This window comes from Dermacentor variabilis, chromosome 6 (genome assembly GCF_050947875.1).
Source record: "Dermacentor variabilis isolate Ectoservices chromosome 6, ASM5094787v1, whole genome shotgun sequence".
NCBI classification, from domain to species: Eukaryota; Metazoa; Arthropoda; class Arachnida; order Ixodida; family Ixodidae; genus Dermacentor; species Dermacentor variabilis.
Genome location: NC_134573.1, coordinates 102180320 through 102201906, shown reverse-complemented (window position 1 = coordinate 102201906; position 21587 = coordinate 102180320). Strand labels below are relative to the sequence as shown.

Genomic DNA, 21587 nt, shown 5'->3' with positions numbered 1-21587 from the left:
AACACGTGTTTATTTTCCGCTAATCAAAATGGTATGCTACTCAGTATAATGCTTAGTGTTAGTCTTAATACGCAGTTCAACAGTCAATTAGCTAATGGTACATAAGAGCGATAGCTGTCTTCAACATGTGGACATAAGATCTGTGGTGAACCGCACTGAAATTTAAAACAAATATGTCGAAGTTTCTTTTAGCTCTTATTTCCTGGCTTAAACAGCTGCCTCAGGCATAACAAACAAGTTAGGGTGACAAGAAGACAGACGATTTGAAGCATGCTTCACCAACCAGCCCCCGTCACAGAATTATACTAGCTTGCATTTCTTTTATCTCTTTCATCGCAACGTGCAGTCCTTCAAAAGCACGCTCGACAAAAGCAGAATACAACCAAAATATGGGTAGTCTACATGACGCCAGTCATCGGTTGACGAGTTTTATTATCAGGTTTGCCAGAGATATACACTATTTGCCTCAATCTGGGGTCGCCCATCGGGCACGGCCTTCAGAAGGCGGCCGTGTACTTGTGAGCCTGCAGTGATAAAGCGAGCGAGCGAGCGAGAGAGAAAGAGAGAGAGAGAGAGAGAGCAGGACAGCCGTAGGGGTGGGGGAGGGGTGGGGCATTTCGAATCGCGCATGAATCATTCATCGCTTGCGGATACTCTGAACAGAAGGCAATGACGTACGTCGCTTCCTGCGGCAGAGATTATCGAGAACATCCCTCAGGTAATGTAACTGGACGATTAGTCGGTGGGTTCTCATTACACAGTCGGCTACTCATATCAGGATGCAGAAAACCGAACACCGCGTGTGGCTGACCGAGGTGTACAGTGTGACTGATGTGAGCTGCAAATGTCTCCTGCGACGTTTGCCGCTTCCTTTCCCCCTCTGCATTCGCATCCCACGATAACTGTCGGCTATGGCTAGGAGTGGCATTCACAAAGTATCTTGCCTTTTACATTGCAATGACTGACAACACTGCTTGTGGCGACTATGGTCGTGAGGAGGCCTTTGATTACGCTTTCTGCGGCTGTCCTCAGCCCAGTGAAGAGAGGCTATTGTTCGCCACTGCGCTATCTCGCGTTAATCATTGCTGGAACAAATCGTTTTAGAGCGCCAACATCATAAGCTGTATGCTACAGAGGGCTATACGAATTCATTGCCACAATTCATAAGGACAACAAACCTTGCACGAGCGACTTCTAGCAACTAAGAGTGCGAAACGTTTTAAAATCTCCTAGGAACGGCTATGATCCTGTCTATTGTCACTGTCTCTATTTTCTTCTCATTTTTCCTGACACGTACCCCCTCCTCCGTCCACAGTGCGAGGTAACAAACCGGGTTGTTTGTACTCATTAACTTCCCCGTCTGTATCCTTTCTTTCGTCTCTGGCACTTGGCATTTCTATGCCTTGATTTGATTGTTTTTATCCTCAAAGCCTACTTACACGCTACTTTTGGTGTACGCTGAGCCAATCGAGCTCGTTGAAAAATAGTTATGTGCTACCTTGGATTTGGGGCGTTCTTTTGTGCGGCGATATTTTGAGCCAGCTGTCGTCCGACGAGCGCACAGTCGAGGAAACTTCGACGAGTCTTCATCGGCATGCGTACCGCCGCGTTCCATGTGTACTCGCATCGAGCCACTCGTGTTCTCTCCTGCGCGTACCATAGATCTTGTGATAAAAGCCTGCACCCGACAAAAACAAGAAAGCGAAGTGGCTGGATGGTTATTATGCATGCCACAGAGTAGGTTCAGGATTGAAGCCGGGAATTATGTAATAAATTTTATGGTCCCTTTATGCGACATAGCGGCTCAGGCTCTCTTTCCTGATTGTGTGACGCAACGGGCTACTAGAGTTCTAATACCGAAGATCTGGTCTCGAAGGCATTTCAGTAGGATATCGGGTCAATTTTTCCTCCCTATTCTTCTATACGTTTTCCTTACTGCAAGTTCGGTAGTGCGAAATCATTTTTCTTCAGTATTAGCATTTAACGAAGCCGAAAGGGCCATAATATGTCCAGCCATCGTCAACCTCCAAGGCACCTCTCACGCCGCCATGTTTAATGCGATTAGAAATAATCCCTACTTCTGGCTTTTGAGTATATCTATCTGTCTATATAGCCCCTTGCGCAGACCCAGTGACCCAAGTTCCCTGCTAGCTTAGGCCACTAGATATGTACTCGTGGTCGTGATGCCGTCACGCTCGTTACGACTTCGTCATCCGACTCTCGTCATGACGTCATCCTCAGGCCATCGTCGTCACAAAGTCAGCCATCCAACTGTCAGCCTGCCGGCAGGCCGTCGTCATCGTACCACCTTCGTCGTTCCATCGATGTCATTTCTTCTGCTTCATTTCATCGTAATGATGCACTCGTCTTTAAGTCGTGATTAAAAGATAACTGATGCGTCTCCTATAAGCAGCAATACAAATCGATTACCATAAGAAGACCCTGTTTGCTCTTGGTGAAATGCGCGCGTCTGTTTTCGTACACCTATCTTGTTTTCGGCCCTATTATGCCTTTTGTACCTTATTTGTGCAAAATATTTCCTTACGGACATTTGTGGTTTGACTACGTTGAGCCATGAGGAACAAAAAGAGCAGGATCTCGTATAAGAAAACACATTGAGATTACCCCGGTAATTTCTGTCATCGAAGACAACACAGAGGACTTGCAGCATTTCGCATGACGGAAATAACGGACCCGGTGACCTCAGCGTGTGACATGCGAAGCGTCGTCTGTAGCCATGGTGTGTTGCCCTTTCCTCGCCCTTTACTTATTACAGTACGTAATCTCTCATCAACAATGTTCGCAACAGCTGCGGCTTTCAGTGCTACTGAAGGCCTCACGGAAACATTTATTTATTGAAGCATGAAGTGACTGAGCTGTAGGTAGATGCCAGTATGGGCATCAGAATGGGCGCGATCAAGATACCTGGATTTAAGGGACGTTCTGGTTCGTTAAACATGCTAAGCTACTTTATCTTTGACTCGTCAGATGGACTAATCTTTCCAGACGCGCAGCGTTGAACCTCACTCGCCCAATCACCTCATTTTACTCCTCACTTTATTCCATCATAATTAGCCTGGTTACGCTAGGCTAATTATGATGGAATAATTATAATTATGATAAGAGGCAGAGCAAAGGCCTTTTCCATAGTTGTCCAACTACCCAGGTCATGGTTATTCCATCACTACGGTTATTCCATCACTATATCGTTAAATAATAACATGAATTAAATGCTTGGTGTGAGGTATAGTTGCTGTCCATTCTCTTAACAAAGTGCAAATAAAAGCAACACTCGTTGTCATGTTGTCGTGGTGATGGCTTCTCCATCTGAGATGAAGGAAGCCGCAATACAGACGGCTTGTTAGTCTCTGTAAATTTTTTTATCAGCCTTTTTTTGAAAATATCAGTCGTAAAACTCACTCGATGCCAGCTTGTGCGACGCCCAGTGTGTTTTCAAACTGAGGGACTATAACAAACGAGGATCTTTGCCTTCCTCGGCACGGGCTAGTGGCAAAACGTGTTGACTTCGTTCATTTGTTTCTTATTTTACGCGGACCGCGTAACCTTCTTGTCCTGGGGACACACATGTCTCGGGGCTACGACTCACTCGAAGTAGGAGAGTGGACGTCCATTGTGGGACGTGCCACTGCATTTCTCACCTTCGTATTTACGGTTTTCCTTTGCCACACGCCAAGCACTCGTTGTACACGCCAGCGTCACACATGGGAGAGTGAATACGTTCATTTAGTGGGTTATTGAGGACCTTGTCACAAGAACATTTTTCTTTAACGATCTTTCTTCCTTCTTTTTTTTTTTTGCTCCACACGACGCACTTGATATGCCGGCGAATCGATTTGATGTCAGCAGCTTAATTGCTAGCCCAATTAGACCCCCTTTTCCGCATTTCGCGGGTAAGATTTAATCGCACCTAAACTGCGGTACGGGTCGCTATCCCCCGATTTACTTCTGAAATCGCTCCTTTCTTGGCCCCACGTAATGACATCCGGAAAGTTGAGCCTTGGGCTGCTAACGATTCCGGTCGCGCCGACGGTCGCGGAGCGTGGAGGAACGCGCGCGACACGTGGTTGTAGAAAAAAAAAATTGCTTGCGTGTTAGAACTATTGATTCGTACAGAAGAGCGCGCTGTCAAATAGAGTGTGGCTTCCACTAGCTGTTTACGAATAAGCGATCGCTGCGTGTGACTTTTAGTCTATACTTATAGCGGGAAAGCGATCCATTTTTGTTGCTATGACACAGGAAAGCGTTTTAAATAAACTGTACCTCGTTAAGTAACGCATCACAATTTCCAGCGGTAAAAAGTATGAAATCACACAATCAAGCCCTTGTTGATTCTGAGAGCGGAGTGAAATATGAATACTTTTCACGAATACTTTTTTCTGATTATGATTGTCGACTGCAAAACCAGTCAGACCCACACTACAGCTGTGGGCAAAATCGTTGACTGCCTTCAAAAAGACAACGATCAGAAAATTGTATTGTGATTTTAATTGTAGACGTTGCGCAGAGTACCTTTTGTTTTTCTTATGTTAAGCAGGAGCGCACTGAACATGCGTAGTAGGGACAATGACGGTATGCCTTTGAGCCACAAGACTTTACTCAAATATGCTTTGCGGACTCACGTGGGAGTGTTCCTTTAGGTCTGTTGTAGCCCACCTATATGTATATATAGGTTGGGCTTGCACAGTATATTCGACTAGCATTTTGGCAGGGGAACAGCCTTTCTCCGCCAGCCGAAACGTTAGTAAAATGTTCTGTGCAAATCCAACTTACGTCGTACTCTCTCTTTTTCTTCATTATATTAGCGCGGCTAGAAGTGCGATTTCCTCAGCATATATATATATATATATATATATATATACATATGATTCGTAAATTCATGCCTCGCGACGCTGTGCAACTAAGGAGAGGAATGTTGCGCAAACTCGCAACGTGCCCCTGTTTGCGCAGTGAAGAAGTAGACATGCTCAGTCGGTCGGACGAATGAACGGACATGCGTAGGTTATGCACGTGTTTGCGCGAGCGTGTGCAAATAGTAGTCGATGTAGACTCTTTTTCTCTGTATACATTGCTGCGACATGGATGATCTTACTCCCCCCCCATCCCCCGTAAAGCATTAGTACAGCGCTTTGCACCAGTGGCAGGAAGACCGGTTCCTTGTAGAGGAAGGTGCCGCGTGACCGGCCAGCCATCGCGTATCTAACTACTTTGCCTGGCACGTAACTATACTACATGCTTCGGGATCACACCGCTACGGTAATGTCTGAAATCTTGCTGTAACAGCGTACTGGGATACGGGTGCAGCAAGTATTAAGGCTGCGTCGTCTACCATTGCCGGTTGGAATAGCAACAAGAGCCATGTTCTAATCATAGACTTCTACACAGTCCTGCAAGACGTCGGTGGAGGTTGCCATGGCTAGGTACTTCCTCTAGGCGCGCTACATTATGGGAGCAGATCGTGTGCTGCTATGATCGCACCTATCGTTTAGATATATAGAAGGGAATCGACCAGTGACTATAAGATGACTAAATTCTTAACCGCTTTTCTTTTCCGCTCATTTAGGTTTCGTGACCGGTTTGAGTGTGCGCTTGGTCCACATTTGGAACCGTTTTTCTTTTCATCTATTTTTGGGAGGTTTTCTGTATGCGTGTGTGCATGTGAATGTGCGTGTGTGCGCGTATGCAGGCGTGTGTCCGTATGTGTGTAACGATGGTGGTATGGCAGCATCGTGGTGATAAAGAATAAAGTGAAGCGCGGAAAACTTTTGCCACCGTGCGGTTATGCTAATGGACATTGCAAGTGGTACGATAAATTGTTGACAAATCTCTCTGAAAGTTTCTTTGTTGAAGGTTGTGCGTGCACGGGGTTGTAGCTAACTTGTCATAACGGGACTACTGGCAATGCAGGCCCTACAAGAACAATGTTTGCGCTGGATCGCCGTACATAGACCCTTGGCGACTGCTGAGCATTGATCAAACATGAGCAAGTGAAATGCTTTTTTTAATCATTCATAACATGACCGTGTTTTTGGCGAATTATTATTGCTTAAATTTGTAAAGAAGTTTGTGCGGGCAAAGTACGGGAGTTGTAGATTGGTTCAGATTAGCATAGAGCAGGAAATAACGGTAAGGTTCGGACACTAGACAGTGTCCTGACCTCTAGTCTTGAACTGATTTACTGGCTGTTGGTATCGAAAGACCATACCTTCTTTTTTTTCTGTCGGTGTTCCACACAAAGTGTCCACACATCAAATATGAGTCATTTGAGCCGGTGAAGGCCGCATTCTCCGTCTTTAAAAGAAATATTGATTTGGCGACTACACAGGGCAAGTGATTAAATACCTTCTTCGCTTGTCACTCTTGCAACAAAAAGAGCATTCGGAAGTGTTTTGAATTGTGGAGACAAACATTTGGGGGCCAAGTGCAGCACACGAAGGAGCCGGAGTTTGTCGCTCTCTGAGTCCGCAGCTTAAAGTTTGGATGCGCAGCCAGAGCATTTGCCTGGGAACGCATTGCATAGCGGACTGTTTCCGAAAATGAGTGTAGGGCTCGAAGAACTCAACGGCAGTTCAACACTTCTGGGCTTGTAGAGATAGCGAGAAAATGGTAAACTTAAATGCTTATAAATTGAAATGAAAGCGCGTTTTGAGAGGCAACATAATGCAAAAGCTCCAGATCAGAGCTCCGGAGAGGGCAAGGAAAAAATTAAGAGAAAGACACCACTCGGCATGCATTGTTGTCGCCGATGTCATTAAAGTTCTCGGAGTTGTGTCACGGATGATCGTTGAGTCCGGCCGCTTTCAAGAATTCCGGCAGCACCATTGTAGCCGTCTGAAGACGCGATATGTGAATCCAGGGCCCCACGATCAATATTATTCAATAAGAAACTTCTTCCGTGTAGGCGGTTTAGAGCTGCGCGGAAGGCAAATGTTTCATTTTTGAACGATGGTGCTAATGAAAACGAGGACGACACCCCAGTGCTGTGGGGTTCTCGTTTGCGCAGTACGAATTGTAACGAGTAAAACAACCAACCCGACAGGGCATATTGTTGATAAACGACTTCGCCTTTTTATGGAAATGGGGGAAAGGCTAGCATTATACTTTTATGACACAATACTTATTTTGCTTTGTTGCATTCTTTTTTTTTTATTGAGATAAAGACTTGCCCTTAAGGCATAATTCTTGGTGGGTATATGGTGGAATCTGTTGTCATGTATCCAGCGGTCATAGCTGGTTGTCACACAGTAGCGGAGGCCGGCTTGCAGTAGGAGACGCGAGCGTTCCGATTTTAAACCAGTACATGTTGCATTCGTACGGTTTTTACTGAGGTGGCCCTTCGAAGTTCAAAATTCGGGGCGTTCAGTGCGCCCCTCTGTTCGATTATGCGCCGTCGCTGTCGTCATTCCATCATTTCCGTGTCGTCCTTGTCACCATGTCGTCGCCATGTCGCGGTCGCTGTGGTTGTGTTTACGTCAACTGTAAGTACAGTTGGAGCAACTCGCGTGGCATTATTTGAACTTTGCAAAATTTTGAGGGGCGCTGTGGGTTGCGGTGTGGTAACGTTTGTCTCAGTCAAGTTCACTGCCCAAGAATCGTCTAAGCCGGCTGATTTATTTGTTTTTATTTCGTCACCTTTCTCAGAATCCGAGGTGATCTTAGTGACACTGACTACGAGTGAGCAGGTGCCCTTGGGAGAAGACATGATGCTTTGAAAAAAAAAAAAAGATCCTGGCTTCGCTAATGCAGACTACCACCAAAATCTACGACCTGTCGTCTAAAGCTTGCGGAAGAGCCCACTCAACTCACGTCGCCTCGTTCCCACGAGCATGTTTCCCGAAAGTCGAGCTGTCATCGTAAATTATCCGTATTCGCCTGTACGCAAAAGCAACGGCAAGCAAGGTGGCAAGGAAGCCAGATAGAGACACCGCATGGTATAGGAACACTCTTCCGAGATTCTCCTTCTGGCCGCGCTCCAAGTTGGCAGGACGATGCTGATACAACGTCAGAGGAAAGCCGGTAGCCCGTGCGTCGCATTGCAGAGCCTGCCGCTGTAGCGACGGGCTTCTTTTTTTTTTTTTTTTTTTTTTTTACGCGGGGAGCAAGTCATGCGCCAAGACCGCGGACTCAAAAACTCTCGTAAAGTGAAAGAATATCACGAAACGTGCTTCCGTATCTGTGGATTATGCTCGTGTTTAAGCAAACTGCGGACAAGGACAATGTAAATGCGCTTATCGCCAACGAAGGCAGCGAAGATGTGGTTCCTGTCCACTTGATTCCCTGCAGTTGATACGTTCATTGAACCGGCTGTTTCGAGGACGGTTGATAGGCGCGTCATGCATCTGACGCTTTGTTGTACCACATTGACACAATGCCGCGTCTGTGACAGCTTGAGAGGCAAGAACACGCATTCTCTCATCTGTGTAGGGTCAGCACTTAATTTCTTTGTGTTTATTACGTTGCCACGAGCCGCGTAAAACCATCGTTCTTCCACTTTAGTCTTCTTATCATTCGCTTCATCATCGAGATTTTATTGTCCAAGTTTTGCAACAAGCAGGTGTGGTCGGAAGGAGGAAGGCGCAGATCCGCGTGTTCTTGGAGTGCACCCATTAGCCTAGCACAGGTAGCACAGCTACGCTGCAAACTAGGGACGCTTGCGAATCAATCACGTTTGTAAATTTCAACGATGCTTGTTGTAGACCGTAAGACGAGTTTTTTTTATTGCTGTGAGAAGACTTCTCAATCATTGTGGATATGGCTTCGAAGAAATATAATGACATACGCATGTGCTCAGAAATGATGGCATCATTCTTCTTTCTTCTGTCGTTTAATTTGTTGCCACTTAACAATTTTTTTACCTTCCGTCTTAATGAAATTGTTGAAATTGCAGTCATTTCTACATATTATTATTTTCGTCGCACGTACTTAGGATCACAGTGCTGCTTCCAGGCTGCGATTCGTCGAGATCGCAGCTGTACCCAACCGTACCGTGCTTTTGGCATTGTCATTTTGCAATATCCCCAAGAAAATCGTGCGTGTTCTACTTTCGAATGTTTCCCATTAGTACTTCTTCTACGCCCTGTGTTGAAAGAAAGCTTGCTTATGGAGGCTAGGGTGGCGAGGAAACACTTTAACATCATTTGTGCAACTGTGATCAACATCGTGTACAGAGGCAGTCGCTCTCTACTGCGATGCGCCATCTTCAGAACAAATTATTTTGGAATACCAACCTCAAATGCCGTTACAGCAAAGGGATACGAGTGTGTTGCTGCAATGCACTTCTTACGGAGAAGAAACCTGCCCGAGGGACCTTAGCACCAAAAGGTGTTAACTCTTATGCAGTGCTATGAACCTCAAAGACAGTCTGCATGTGCTCGGTCTCTCTCTCTCCCCATTTCCTGCTTATCATTCTTCGTACTCCCTCCACATCTTCTAGTGTAGGGTAACGTACGGTATCTTTGCGTTCCTATATTTTCTATCCTCGTAAAAGAACAAACACGCACGTACGCACACGCGCTTACGCACTCACGCACGCACGCGCGCACACACACACACACAGACACGCGCACGTGCGGGGCGGGGAGGGGAGTGCATTATTATGACGTAGATTCATGCGTTGCATTATCAATACTTCTGAGGAGCTGCACGTAAAGCTCTCAATGGTCAATAAAACTGCTCTTACGGTCGGATTCGACTAAGCTCGAGGATTCGAACGTTCGTTGGTTTTAGTATCCATTGAAAGAGCATACAGGCAGAGTGAGAGAGAGAGCAAAGAACATGACGCTGCTGCTGTTAGCAGAGCGCGGCAGGCGTGTTGTTTTGTTTCACCTTGTAGCAGCTCTGGATCTGCAGGTGTCGTGCCACCTAACTCTGAGTAGTCACGCATGCTTGAGTGCTTCGACGAAGCGTCGCAAAAGACGCTGTTACATATGGAGCTTTCCAGCGTCTATAGCAACAAATATTACGCCGTGTCCTTCAGGATATACACGTGTGAAGGTGTTTCCAGCATTCTGACGGGCTTGTGCTTCCTTGGGTGAAAGCCAAGGACGTGTTCCCGAGAGCAAGGGATGCTTTTGAGAATTCTGCTGACAAGCGGGAGTGAGGACAAGTCCCGAACCCGAATGTTGCATAGATGTTGGATAGATTTCGCGGCGAAATCCTCAGTAATATATATTAAGGCGCATGATTCGCTGTACCGTTATTATTCTGCGAACCAATATTTCTTGAGGAAGTTTGCTTTTCGGAGCTCGCTTGGAGTGCTTGTTTTGTTGGTAATAGATGGAAGTGCCAGATATGACATGGTAACGACTTGTTTACCCAGCGGCAATGTAATTGAAGCGGAGTGGGGAGGAGGCGGAACGCACGCTCTGAATGAAGTGGCGAGTAAGTATTGCGTGAATAGATTTCGGTAATAAATTTGACAGCAGCTCTCAGCTCTGATAAATTATTTGCAGACACGAAGGTCCTCACATGTTGGGTTACAGAGAGAGGGAGAGAGAAATAGAAGACAGGAAAGGCAGGGAGGTTAACCAGGCGCACGTCCGGTTTGCTACCCTGCACTGGGGGAAGGGGTATTGGGATGAAGAGAGAGAGGTGAGAGAGAGCGCACATTTTCGCGCACAGTGGAAGGTTCGCACTGAGTCCACACACGGTTTCCAAGACCTGCCGACTGGAGGTATTCCAAGAACGCTTTCGTGGCCTTCTGTTCCACCGACGCGAACGGCCAGGGTCCAAGGATCTTCATTACGGAAAATGGTCTACAGTCCAGCTGGTTCAGTGCTGTCCGGATAACTTCGCGTCCGACGTCGTACTGGGGACCGATACATAGGATGTGTTCAATTGTTTCTGTGCTTCCGCAAGAGTCGCACATGGGCGTATCCCCCCCTCCAATGCAGAATGAGCAGGCCTTCGTAAATGGCACCCCGAGCCAGAGGCTTTTGTGTGACAAGCGCACAAAATTATAACGGACTCCAAAAGTCCCCTGTATCGTTAGTGTGAGTATTATTACGGACGTCCTTCCCTGCGGCGACCGCCTGCCTCCGTTTCAAACGCTGTCTTAGCCTAATAATTTGCGAGGCAACCACTTGGCAGCCTGCACAACCCATAAGCTGCCGTCTTCCTCGGGGCACTTGTTCCGGCTTTCACTCTCGTGAGTAAATTGACGGCCTTTTCACTTGCGCGCGCGAAAGGTTCCATGAGGTCGTTGCGAGTATGCCGGAAGGTCACGGCGATGGTCGGGTCTTTCTTGCCCTCGCATGCGATCAGGGCTGTCACACCTCGCTTACACGAAAAGGCAGACGAGTGCTGTGGATGGCGGATGTCTCGCTCGGACAGAAAGCGTCGGTGAAGCAGGGGACGGCAAAACGCCAAATGGGTCAGCCGTGCCTCATTGTCCGGAGACATGTTCGCGGAAACAGAGCGTGCATCGCTCGTTGTGGTCCCTTTCCGTCATTCGTTATGGCAGCCGCGGCCATTGAGTTCGACCGTCACTCGTGTTGGCAGCCGCGACTAGAAGGGCTTTAACTCGACGCTCTTCCTTTACTGTATTGATAGATGAAGGGATATTATGAACATTCCCTTTGAAACGGGGTGGTACCTGGCGCCACCGAGCTCGTTATTTTCACTTCCGTAATGCTTTAATTCTTGGCCCTTTAGACCCGTGGCTTGTATTGAGCATCACATCCTAAAGTGAATTATTGCGTAAAATGATTAATGTATCTTTATTAGGTATTTTCTCTATCTTTTACGCCGTCACTTCTCTAGGCACCTTTTTCTTGTCTCTATTTCGAGATGCATTTACTTTTTCTTGGTTATCGCGAAAATGCAATGTTTCGGGCAGGGTAAATATGTCATCGTTTACCTCAAGATGGGCAGTGCGACATGCAATGAGTGACACATGTGCGGAATGCATATGTGTTTGCGTTGCCCGAACTAAAGTGCGCGCACTCTTACATGACTAATCCCCCCTACCATTCTAATAAAAAATCTTAACATGTTTTCGTGCGACAAGGAAATGTTTCGCTGTGTAGCGTTCATTATTATTTATTCTTTGTTGTGGCAAGCAGATGGCAGATGTGATCCAATTACGAGTGCTTGAGGATATAATATATATTTTTTATGTATTATGCATACCGTATTTATCAGAATGCGTAGCCTAAGAGATTTATCAATGGCTCGTTATAATTCATAACTCAATAGGTTCGAATATGTAAAGTACCATGTAAAATACAAGAACGAAAGCAGTATAGGCCGCAGAAAAGTGTACAGGTGCTTTATAGTAATCACATGATTTAGCTTAACCTTTTAGGATGAAATAAGTAATTTGGTGCACTCAACAACAGAAAGTTACCGCTATAGAAACGGTTCGTCTGCTATTTCGATTTCACATGCTTGCGGGCATTTGGATTACGTTGACCGTCTGTTCGAATGCAATTCCGGACGGCAGCACATGCTATTTCTGAGTTCATCGTACAACCGCCCGAACTTCCGATGCATTTTAATTCGTTGCTGAAGTTTACACTGTGATGAAAATAGCGTGCGCTGATGCGCTTTCGGCAGCTGGTGAGTCTTGACATGAAACAACGATATTCTAGAAAGCCACTGAAGCCTTTTTTTAATGTAAGCTTTCTTTGCTTCTTTCTTTAACTTTCCGCTACTGCTGCTGCTGTGGTATGGCACGCCGCTAACGCCGGCCGAGTCGGGACGCGGCTGAGACGTGGCCATGTCACAAAAACATAAAGGCGTGCGCTGTCTGTGTTTTGTTTGGTGACATTAGCTTATGGAGCTGTCATTCTCAATATTCTGAGGAATAACTTTGTAAAGAATGTAAGACGAGACAAGGTACGCGCCACGTGGAGGGCCTGCGCGGCTGTGGTTCCGAATGGTTGTTCGCCACGCGACGCCCGTGGCGTCGACACCGGATTTTCTGCGGCGCGGGACCCCCGCGTTAGTAAACCAACACACTGGAGCAATGGGAGGCACAACTCGCCAGCTCGGACCCGAAGGTGCAGAAGGCTCTTCTTGGTCGCGTTCGGCTAGCGGCAGAAGCCAGTGGAGCCCTGGACTTGGGGCACCACCCATCAAGCTCCTAATCCCCTATCCCCATTTCCCCAATTCAATAAAGTTATTCTCTCTCTCGCGTTAGTACATGGCAGGAGTGTGGCACAAAGGAAATGCTACCAGAGAAGCTCGTGTCAACATTCACGCCGCGTCGCTTGTGCACGATGCCCTCTGGACGCCGTGGCTAGGCGTGACCCCCCAGCAAATGCAGTGCAGGAGCTGCCGCGCTGACCCGCAATAGCAGCGAGGGTAGAGGGAGGAGGGGAGGGGGAGAATGTTAGGGAAGGAATAGAGAGAAAGAGAGGAGGCAGTTTTGTGAGCTACGACGCAAAAACCTGAATGGCGCCGAAGCGTGCACTTACTGCCGAGGAGACGAAGGCTCGCATAAAGCGTCGAACGGAGCAAGAACAACGAACACAAGCGGAGCAGGCAAGGTATCATTTCACATCACGTCACGACTATTGTATGCCGTCGATATATCACCGCCAAATAACGTAATTGAACGCAAACAGCAGACAAAGCTTCGTTTACACACAGTGCGTGGTATATGCATATTTTTTTCTTACCGACACCCCTATAGCAGCAGATGGTGGCATAAAATCTGTCTTTAGGCTTTAATTTTAAGCATCGGGTTCGCTCGGCGCTTCTCTGAGTTGGAGAAGGCGGATATCAAACTTTCGAATAATAAAGAATAAAATACGCCTGTGTAGTGCGGGGAAATTACGCGTCCGAGTGCTGGCCTATCCCTGGCATCGGGAAATCCTTCCATTTACGCCTTCTGCTTTGCCTTGATGTGGCGGCTGCCGTACGGAAGCACCGGCTGAATGGGCATGAATGCTCACTTTGGCAACACAACTAGCAGTATCTCTGTTTGCAGGTATACATTCGCGTAAAAGACAAGCGACCGACTTAATCTGTCAGCCACTCATCCTCTCGTGCGTTCCAACGCTACGGGTTCGCTATTACATTAGTCACGAAAAAATGATGAACTCACGTATAGCGCCGTATGCTGTCGCATGTGTGTCCGTCCTTGTCCGTTTTGTGCTGCTCAGTTTCCCAGGACGTTGTAACGACATCTTTTCCTCTGTATTTTTAAATAAGAATGTAGCAGAACACAAGTGAAATTCCAGTGTAAGTTTCGCATTACTTCCTCAAGTACAGTGCTCAGGATAAATGAAGCTATTAGGCCAAAACAAGAGAGCTGTTGACAGGAAGATGGAAGCTTGAAGTGACTAACAGTGGCACATTCCTTGTTCCGTTCCTGGTGATGAAATTTTTTGGCGTTGCACATGGTACGTTATACTGCGATGATTACTAAACTGCTTGACGCGAAGCGCGCACGAAGACGCTGGCGGGGTTGCGTGAGCCCGTCCTCGTTCTGGTAGCTCGGGGACGAGCAGCGGGGCTTCGTCGTGGAGACCCACGACACGTCTTTCGTCGCACTCGATTGACACGCACCCTCGGCCGTTCCGCGTGGCCTCGTGTCTTGTCCGGCGACAGGCCATCCGTGAAGTCACATCGCCGCTAAGCGTTTTCACGCAGCTGGTCGCCTCCTTCCGGGTGAACCCCTGCGACCCTGTCGCCTTTCAGACCGGCATCACTCGTTGCGCATGATTTGGAGCGTGGCATGTTTTTTTTATTGTCCTCGTTTTTTTTTCAGCTGATAGCTTCTGCATGCAAACCCTGCCTTTATCCTCTGACGTGCGTGTCTGCCTAACGGGTAAAACAAAAAGAAAGGAAATGAAACGCCTGCTGTCGAAATAAAAGCTACTGAAGTGGCGACGATGGCGGTAAGAGTTTAGACATCGCAGCGATGCCGTAACATATGAGTATTTCGAAAGCTGGGCCGTATCTTTTAATTCCGATAGGCGGAAATGTTCACGCATTGGCACAACTTTCACTGGCGAAGATGTGTAACTTTGCTAGACATATCGCCTCACCCGCAGCTCCTGAGGAGACGTCAACTTTTTTCTTTTTGTTTTTCTTTTACACCACAATGCTGCGAGCCTTCGTTGGCTTCGGGCCAGGAGCATGTGGGCGTGGTTGACAGCAAGTGGTATCTAGAGGCTACTGATTGCGACGCAGAATTATAGCTTTCGAAACCGATGTGCGGAATTGTGTTCTTACTCTAGGTTCCTCGCATTAGGTTCGTTGTCGTTTATTTAATAATTATATACCTGGAAAATAGACCCCGAAGAGGCCGGCTATCTCGATTATCAAAATTAAACTCCAGCGACTAAAACATTTAAGAAAGGAAGATAGAAAATAAATAAACGAATAAAGCTAAAATATTGCAGAAATCTACCAATCCGGCATAGCCTGCTATATGTGTGTATTGTGGGGGCGTAATGTATTGGCAACACGTGAACATCCAGTCCCAAAACCACCTCTTTTTTTCTGTTAATAGCATTGTTCCAATGTTTCCTCTGCTGCTTACATTATGCTTCGACATATAACTAACTGCTTGCACACATATTCCGCACTATATATTACGGCCTGCGCTACCTACGTGTAAAAACATGGCACAGAAGTATTCAATTATATTGCCTTAGGAAGTTTTAGGTACCGGACACCCGTCGAAGGCTTAAGATTCTTGCCATGAACAATTGGTTCATTGTGGGTCACGTCTAACCTGACTTATGTAGGAGAAGTATGTTCTAGATCAGGCCCTTCTTCATCATGTTCGCACCCCGAAAATTTCGCACGAATTAAAAGCTGAACATTTTTCTGCGTTGAGTTACAAGGCAGACTACGGTGACCCACATCTCCCTGTTTGAGCAGCCCTTCGCTATCGCTGCTGCTTCAGCTGAGCAGCCGCGCTCTCTGAGGCGGATCCACCTCCTCCATGACGTGAAAAAAATAATTGATTTTGACTACGTTAAGTATTTCTGCCTTCTCATACTCTCGCAACTGCTCTCTAGAGGCCGTCGCAAGTACAGCGCCTGATAAAGAATGGCCGGAAGCGATTCCTGAGCCATTCGGTGACCTGGGGTGGCGAAATTATTGGGAATTGGCGTGAACGTTTCCAATACACTGACACAAGCGGCAACTTTTAACCGGCCTATATATGCACGTCAAAGATCCATGCCAGTCGAGAGCTAGAACTTGTGCGTGTCTTCTATTTTTCGTCTTGCGTCTTCCGCACTACTTCATTGTGTCACCATACGTATTTAATACAGCATTCCGCATACTGGATTCCTGAAGTCTTTAACTTACGCAAAAGAGTAACTGGAGATTCCAGAGGATGCCTTCATTATAAGTCGCGGCAAACAAAAAGACCGGTGCCTTAATTCCAACGTTTACACTCCCTTTTGCTCATCTGTGGTTCGCATGTTTACCGATTGTTCACGCTAGTTCTGCGCGCACTGTGGGCAGCTTTTACTTACGTCTTAGACCAGACAGTCCGGTCTTGCGTCATCTTCACCGACTCAAGTGCGGCCCTGTGGTGCCTCAAGTCGCCTTGCACGCGAGAACAACTCGTCATGAACAACAGACGCCCGTGCCATAAATAAAGCCTGCGAACCGCATCACAACGTTATGCTGCAGCGGTTACCAGCCCACTGCGGAACAGAAGGCAACGTACAGGCTGACGGTGCTGCCAAATCTGGATACGACACTTCGGGAGAAATGATCCGGAATACCTTTCTCGAGAAAAGATGCGGCGACACTGGTATCTGCACACACTTGCCTTTACCAGCGATCCCTATGGACAGATGCAAGTCACCTGTACGGACCCCTATACAAAATTGATCCATCGTGCGACTTTTACATGCCGCGAGGCCTCAGTACAGGCAAGACCAAACATGCCTACACCGCATCAGACTCAGCGTGGCCTACACGAACTACTTCAAATGCTAGATTCAACTGACGAACTCGTCATTGTGCTTTGAATGTAACGCCCCTGAAGACCTGCATCATGTTATGCGCGACTGCTGCCGCTACGCGTCAGAGAGACAGTCTTTGAAGGCAGCACTGCACGTGCAACGGGACTCGAGCTTGTAACTGCGCCACAATCGCGGCCCATGGCAAAGCACCATCTGCACGTTAAGCACCACGAAAACGCTGCTGACGTTCGTGCAGGCTACGTGCCTTAACGAAACTTTGTAAATCTCTCTCTCCCTCCCTCCCCCTCTCTCCCTCTATCTCTCAATATATATATATATATATATATATATATATATATATATATATATATATATATATATATATATATATATATATATATATATATATATATATATATATATATATATATATATGTGTGTGTGTGTGTGTGCGCGCTGTTAAGTGCTTGCCACTTTATATATCATAATCGTCACTCAGCACCTGGAGTAGCATGACAGGCGAACAACCTGGCCAACATTTCCAGCATACCATTAAAGCTGGTACATATATATATATTGGCTGCACGAAAATGCCTGCAAAAGAAAACAATGCTGCAGGCTCCAAAATTCTGCACATGCCACATTGTTCGCCTTCTGTTTCCTGTTTAGAAAGAAGTTCGTGGCTTACATATCTTTCTTTTTTCTTTGCAGGAGGCGGCTTTGTGGCAGAAGAAGAACAGCGCCTCAACTTGCTGAGATCGCATCGGTAACAATGTTGTCTACACAGCTCGTTTCTTCTTTCTAGCGCTGCAGTGTAATTGCTTTAAGAAAACTGGTTCAGTCCGGAGAAACACTAGCGGATGAAATACAATTCTATCACCTGTGAATTTAGAGAAACGTGGTTCTCATAGGAAACTCAGTGTGAGCAAAAGCGAGGGCAGACCTTGCGAGTAGTGTTAACTGACTGCACAAAGTCATCACAATAATTGAATTTTACACATATATATTTTAAGACAAATTGTTCGGATTGTTCGTAGCCATTAGACGTGACTCGTTGAAAGGTATTAATAAGCTTTTATATAGGACGACGAAACAGCGTAGTAACCAGCACACACTGCTAAATGGCGCCTCCAGCAACAAAGGTGTTTAAAACGAAGACGCATGGACAGATATCAAATATTTTTTCTGGCGTCATAAGCCTTTGTATTGCCCATTAAGATACAGAACACGCTCGTTTAGCTTACTAGTTATAGTATAGAAGACAAGTTGTATCGGTATTGCTAGCGGTTGATGGCTCTTGTCTGCATCATTATTACAGGATTTCTGACAAACGCGGTTGCCCTTTGTGCGAAGTTTACAGTTTAGTGTTGCTGATTGTCGCGCATTAGTGCAGACCATGTATTTCACAAATATTCCTATGGTTAGCCATATAATGGTCTTATGTAATGCAATGATCCCTACCTTATCATCTACCGCTCAAACCGGCCGACCCTGGTTATAGCGTAGGCGGAGATGGATCACTGACTGAGTGCAACAAGGAAAAGAATTGAAGTATACACCGATTACATTATTCCAGCCTTGACGGGCAGTTCACACTGGTGCCCACAACAAAGATCGCCCCTGCGTAGTGACGCACACGATACTAATATTCTCGATCCTTCTGTAACGGCTCGCCACGTCTTCTGTGTGTTCCGTTGCGCGTCGATCGCCTTCCGCGTAACATTGCCTTCTTGCAATAACTGTCATTTAAAACTTTGCACAGAGTACAAAACCTTTGGCATAATAGTAAAAAAAAAAATGTCCGAAAAGTCCTTTGGTCATCTACTGCAACTGCAGCATAAGGAGTACGGAGCATGTAAATGCTCCCTACTGCTTTCTGGCGCGTTCTGGGCCGTGTCTGCATGACGCCCTCCCACGGTGACGCATCTACGCGACGTGTGTCCAAGTGCCGGGCTTTCTGCTCCTCCCTGCTTTGGTTAGGCTTACCTGGGCACTGTTTTCAAACGCGTCGTGCCCTTTGGCGTCGCAGCGCGTTAAAAACGAGTGGCGCCATTCTCTGCTTATAACCTTGCTCAACAATCAAGCTCCGATTGTGCGCCGGGCGGTTGCAGCCGCTGTTGACTGTGATGGAAGCTTTGCATCGATGGATTTTTTTGTAAACTCTGTTTTCTCCCAGGAGCGGCCCGCTTCGTCACCGGGTCGCGAGGGATGTGACTGGACTCATCCGCGGTGTGCGGTGGTCCCCTGTCGGAGGCAGATCTGCTCGGGTAAAGTAGCCGCTGCTTTGGGTGGCTGTTAACTTATGTGTTTATTTCTGTTATCAATGCAAAAGTCCACACTGTACTAGCTTTAAGCGAGGGCACACTGGAATGGAGCTAGGGATATACATACTGGCATAATCGTTTGTAGTTTTGAGAAACACTGACACTCTGGCTGTGTGTTTGCGTGATTAATTACTTGATTGATTGATCGATCGATCGATCGATTGATTGATTGATTGATTGATTGATTGATTGATTCAATCATTCATTGGTTGATTGATTGAATAATTCAGGACATTTAGACTCCCATAACAACACTGGGTTATTAGAGACGCCGTAGTGCATGCCTCCTGATTAATTTTGACTGCCTGTCGTGTTCTTTAACAACGTGCACCTAAATCTATTAGTACATTATCATTTCTGCCTTTTGTCCCCGTCGAAACGTGGTTGCCGCCACCGGGACCCAAGTCCGCGACCAGCAGAAGGGCATAGACTCTGAGGCACTGTGGTGGGTTTAACGAATAATGCGAATGCAGAGATGGAAAGATTGCAGTTACCTTCTTATTAGCGAAAACTAAGGTGAATTCTTATTTCATATAAATTAGTAGTAGCACGAAAACGAAATGTACATTTTGAGAACCCGTGGTTTCTTAATTTTTTGCTTGATAGTTACAGAATACAAGTATACCGAAGCGTTCAAAGGCCTTGACATTTTAGTCAGAACTTTTAACCGAGCTTTGGACATGATATTTGTGCGACACGGTCTGTTCGCAAGCGAACAAGGCGGGGGTTCCCCTAGAACATTGGCCTCAAATAATTGAGCTTACCTACTGCGGGGATTGGCCTAGACGTCGGCAGTAAGAGAGGAAGCGGGAGAAAGGTATAAAAAAGGTTAAAAAAGAAAATAAGAGTAGTATTACAGTTATACATTCCAGAAAACTTTCTTTGCCTACCCTCCCGTGTTCGGCATGGCTGGTGCCAGCTGGTGTCTGCTGATGTGCCGGTCCGTACCTCGGCGGACATATTTATTGCTGTAAATACGAAGGTGGCTTTTACGATTGCTGCGCCCTCTACCGTCACAAAGTGTGGTGTCAAGGCTCCCGGCACTTCTGCGTCAGGCGCGCTTTGCACAGCCTCGACACCATGCTATGTGACAGTAGACGGCGCAGCAATGCAGTTTTGCGTCACTCCGGCATGCATTGCAGATCCCGGGAACTTTTGCGGCTGACTGTACGTAAGCGTGGACGGGACAGACGACGCAAACACGCTTTCTTCGTGTTAGTTCCATCTTCGTCATTTCATCTACATTCCGTTGCGATCACTCCTCCGTTTTCATGCCGCTGTCATAGATTCACCATCTTCATTCGGGCGTTGTCATTTCGTCATCATAACCCCGCGGTCACCACGCCGTCACCATCATTTCACCGAAGTTATTCCGTCATCGTCCATCTATCGTCTTAATACCGTCATCACGCCATCGTAGTCATACTGTCGTCAATTTCTTGTGACCGTCCCGCCTTTTGCATGCTGTCATCGTCTTTGCGTCGTTGTCATACAGTCGTCGTAACACCATCATGGTCATTCCATTGTCATCATCTCAGAATCGTTATCCCATGATGTCAGGCCGTCGTAGTATTGCCGCCGCGTTACATCGTCGTCACACAGTCGTCGTCATGCCACCATGGTCTTTAATCATGGTCATTCTCCCGTAGTCACTGCATTATCGTCATGCCACCGTTGTCATGCCACCGTTGTCATGCCACCGTTGTCATGCCGTCAACGTTATTGCGTCGTCGTCATACAGTAGCTGTCATACATTCGGGCTTAATGTCGCCGTGACATCGTCGTGCTGGATCGTTCATTGTCATTGCAGCTTTTTCATCCGATTGCCGTCATACCATCGCCCTCATTTTAACGCGTTAAGGGCCCCGTGTCGCAGAAAAATCATGTGACGGCGCCGGCATCGGCGGAGTTGTCCATGAGCGAAAATTTCCGTATATATTTAGGTATATGTATATGCCACGCCTTGTTATATGACATGCGGTATGTGAAGGTTACATTGCCACACCATTATATCATTAAAGTTGCTCATACCTTGGCTTACATTCTTCACAAAGTTATTCATCGGAATTTTGAGAATGACAGCCCACAGAAATATGTCATGAAAAAAAAGGGGGGGAACGCCGACAGGGCATATGCCTTTTATGTTAAATATTCTCAGTGAAATATTAAAAGTGTGTAACAATAACACAAACCTTAAAGTGATGTTAATCTATTTGGGGCGGTTGTGCACTACCTCCGGGATCGCCGAGGTAGTGCACAAGAGGTCGCGTTTCTACCATGAAGCTCACCTTCATTGCATAGCGTTCGCTGCCAGCGTTTCCCGGTAAACATTACGATTACATAAGCTGAAATTGCCGGGAATGTC

General features: G+C 46.7%; 1 protein-coding gene across 1 annotated transcript in view; it reads left to right on the top strand.

Moving 5' to 3' along the window:
- Positions 1 to 21587, top strand: part of LOC142584969 (protein Skeletor, isoforms B/C-like) — a 32640-nt gene that overhangs the window by 1202 nt on the left and 9851 nt on the right. The window contains exons 2-3 of the mRNA XM_075695362.1: positions 17610 to 17664; positions 19075 to 19165. Coding sequence (XP_075551477.1) covers positions 17610 to 17664; positions 19075 to 19165 — 146 coding nt within the window. The remainder of the gene's footprint in view (positions 1 to 17609; positions 17665 to 19074; positions 19166 to 21587) is intronic.